This window comes from Oryzias melastigma, linkage group LG4, assembly GCF_002922805.2.
Source record: "Oryzias melastigma strain HK-1 linkage group LG4, ASM292280v2, whole genome shotgun sequence".
Lineage (NCBI taxonomy): Eukaryota > Metazoa > Chordata > Actinopteri > Beloniformes > Adrianichthyidae > Oryzias > Oryzias melastigma.
The window spans coordinates 29,387,109-29,390,248 of record NC_050515.1 but is presented as its reverse complement, the minus strand read 5'-3'; the positions used below and the strand labels follow the sequence as shown (position 1 = coordinate 29,390,248).

General features: G+C 41.6%; 1 protein-coding gene across 2 annotated transcripts in view; it reads right to left on the bottom strand.

The window, feature by feature from the left end:
* Nucleotides 1-67: 67 nt before the first annotated feature.
* scly (selenocysteine lyase) overlaps nt 68-3,140 on the bottom strand; it is a 13,454-nt gene continuing 10,381 nt past the window's right edge. For both annotated transcript variants that reach the window (XM_024258977.2, XM_024258979.2), the window contains exons 10-13: nt 1,283-1,366; nt 553-652; nt 374-449; nt 68-300 (exon numbers count right to left, since the gene is read on the bottom strand). In XM_024258977.2, coding sequence (XP_024114745.1) covers nt 147-300; nt 374-449; nt 553-652; nt 1,283-1,366 — 414 coding nt within the window. In that variant the 3' untranslated portion in view covers nt 68-146. The remainder of the gene's footprint in view (nt 301-373; nt 450-552; nt 653-1,282; nt 1,367-3,140) is intronic.

Genomic DNA, 3,140 nt, shown 5'->3' with positions numbered 1-3,140 from the left:
AGGTTCCAATTAACTAATTAGACGTTATAATACAGAAGCTCTATGTTTCCCAAATATCACATCAGAGTTCTCCAGCCAAGATTTTCTTTAATAAATATCTTGTACATTTTATGGCATCTTGAAAAACCTTGAACCCCCCAAAGCCATCAGTTCATATCTTCCAGCAGCTGCACGGTCTCCCTCAGGTCCTCCACCACAGCATCAACCTCAGATTTGGTGGTTCCTCTGCCCACGCTCACCCTCAGCGCGTTCACCGCCACTTCTGAGGGGACGCCGCAGCTCAGCAGGATGTAGGAAGGCCTGGAGGACAAGACAGCTCTGAAACTGCAAACGTCAGGGCCGGATCGGAATGCTCAAAAGGAGAATTTGGCACCTGTTTCCACTTGCTGAGTGGCAGGCAGCACCAACGCTGGCTAGAAGTCTCCTGCAGGTGGATAACACCCTCCAGCCTGGAGCAGGAAGAGACAGGAATCATTTACAGGCTCTGCTGGGTGTGAAGGTCATGAACCGTCTGAGGAAACGCTTGGACTGGAAGTTCAAACACAGCATAACCTTGTAACGTTGGGCCCAAGATGGACATGTTAGTTGTATTTGGCAGGATGTCAGAGCCGGGAAAACGGTTGTTGAAGCGAATCTTGTCTCTGAAGACGCTCTGCAAAAGACAGCACAGAAACGAGGCGTTATGGATATGAAAACGTTTGGAGGGGCCGGGGAAAACAATGAGGGTCAGTCTGGAAGCTGGCCCCCTCCTCATAGATGGGGCTTTGCAAACACTTACCTGTTAAGGTAACAATTATAAACTGTGAACAATTTTTTGCCTGTTTTTATTTATAATCTAACCCCCATCTATGTGTTTTATCATTCTCTAAAGTCTTCACTCCTTTCTGGTTCCCACGCCCCCGTCCCTAATGTCACCCTCTTCCTCCGTCTTCCCTCAGTCCAAATACTGTCCCCACAGATCACCGCACAGAGAGGTCGGCCACACATCGACATCTACACGTCTAATCTTGGGATTCTTCTGGATGTCGATTAGTGTACTTTATTAAACGTTTAATAGTTAAAAGAAAACCTGCAATTTGACTTCTACCCATTCATCAGAACTTCACCTTTGAGGTGTGGGCAGAACTGTTTCCCATCATCCCTTTGTTTACATCACGTGTCAAAGTGAGGCTGGATCCGGTATGTTGAAAAGGCATTTAAAAGGTATTTAGCACAAAAAAGGCTTCTGAAAGCTAAATGAATTTTGCACAGGTTTGCTTCAAGGAAACAGAAACAAACTTACCTCCATTTGTTCCTCCAAGTACAGTTTTATACTTTGCATATGGCTCGAGTATTCCGACAGATTCAAGGTCACAAGTTCAGAAGCCTAAAACACACAAGAAGACTTTGTGGGTCCACTCGTGAATCCACCCAATCCCAATCAAACAACCATGGCCCTAATAATGTGGTTGGAGTTTTGATCAAGCTGATTTACTGTCCATCCAATAGTTTTCATGAAAGAAAATAGAGCAGTAACATAAAAATGTTGTGGGTGTGGCTGTTCTTTTGACCTCAGGACTTCCTGTTGAACCATTTCCTATATGTTCAGTTTGAACCAAAGCAACAACCAACAGCATCGCTATCCTCTATGTAAACAGCCCTGTCAACCTGCTCTGTCAGATCCTCTGCTTGTTCTGCTTCAGCTCCGAATCCTCTGACTCCTGGATGGTGGTGGGCAGGTGAAGCCTCACGAAGCACACAGGCTTTCCTAACAGTTGAGTCAAAAAAAGATTCAAAGCTTCAAGACTTTAATGGTGGTGACATCTGGTGGAGAGCTGAAGCCAGAGTACCTCTAAAGAACGTGACTCAAGCACAAGAGCTGCCTCAACCGCATGACAGCAATACAATTCAGAAAAGTCTGTGGGGTCATTGAAGTGTTTTGTTCATTCATGCCAAACTCATCATTGCAATAAAACACTCTCTCCCTACACTGTGAAACACACTCAAGATGAACCCATGGAATACACATTATATTAAATGATTATTTACAGATTTGAGCTTTACTTAAAATACAGTCTTCCTCCTTTACAAAAATCCCAATGTTTGAATGAAGAAACATTGGTATTTAGTGTGTGAAGCGTTTTTGATGAGAACCTCCAAATTTATCTGTGATTTGGAGAACTGATTTAGAATGATCAATCACAGAAGCTACCAGGTTACATGTCTTTATTTTATTTGAAAATCTCTAATCTCCTCACACCCGTGTAATGATGTGTGTAATGATGCTGACTGTGGTATCTGTTGAGCGGTCATCGACTCAGAATGCCCTAAAGCAGTGGTCCCGCTCAGTCATGAGTTTGAGTTCTTCTGTTTAGTAAAAAATGTTTTTGTGTTCAAATGTTTCTCCTGAAGCTTTTGCATGGAGCTTCAAACTATTCTGATTTGTTTCTTATTGAGCATCAATAATTCATTTGTTGGTTACAGTTTGTCCATGCATTGAAGTTTTGTCGCAATGAGATGATCTTATAATAGTAAAATAAACTCCTGACGCTAAAGTCCTTGCGTGTTTTATCAATCCCCCATCATGCACACGTCAGATAAATGAGTGACATGATGATCACATCTATTATCAGAACTGTTGATTTTACGTTTAAAGCACTGGGCGGAGCATAAGGACGTTTTCTACGTCTGTCTGTAACACAATAAGATGGTGCTTTGAACGGGCTAGAACGGCGTTCTGGACATTAGTGCTGCCACAAACGATTATTTTAATAGTCAACTAATCACCGAATATTTTTTGCGATTAGTCGACTAATCGCCTCATACACAAAGTGGATGTAAAACACACATCTTAATCATAATTAGCTTTAAACTAACTAAGAACTAGATATATTCACATTAGCATTATTGTAGATAGAATGTAAGTTGAATTTGGTTGCAAAAGATGCTGGTGACAATAGCTGAAGAAGTTGATAGCCAGCTAAAATATTAGTTAAAGGCCAAATTAGCCTAAAAAAACCCTAGGTTAGCCAAAACAGCTAGCATGTATCTGAAATATTAGCTAAACTCCAAAATGGCCTGAAAAAAACATAAAAAAAGCTTAAGTTAGCCAAAAGAGCTAGCATGTAGCTGAACACAAAATAGCCTAAAAAACGAAAAAA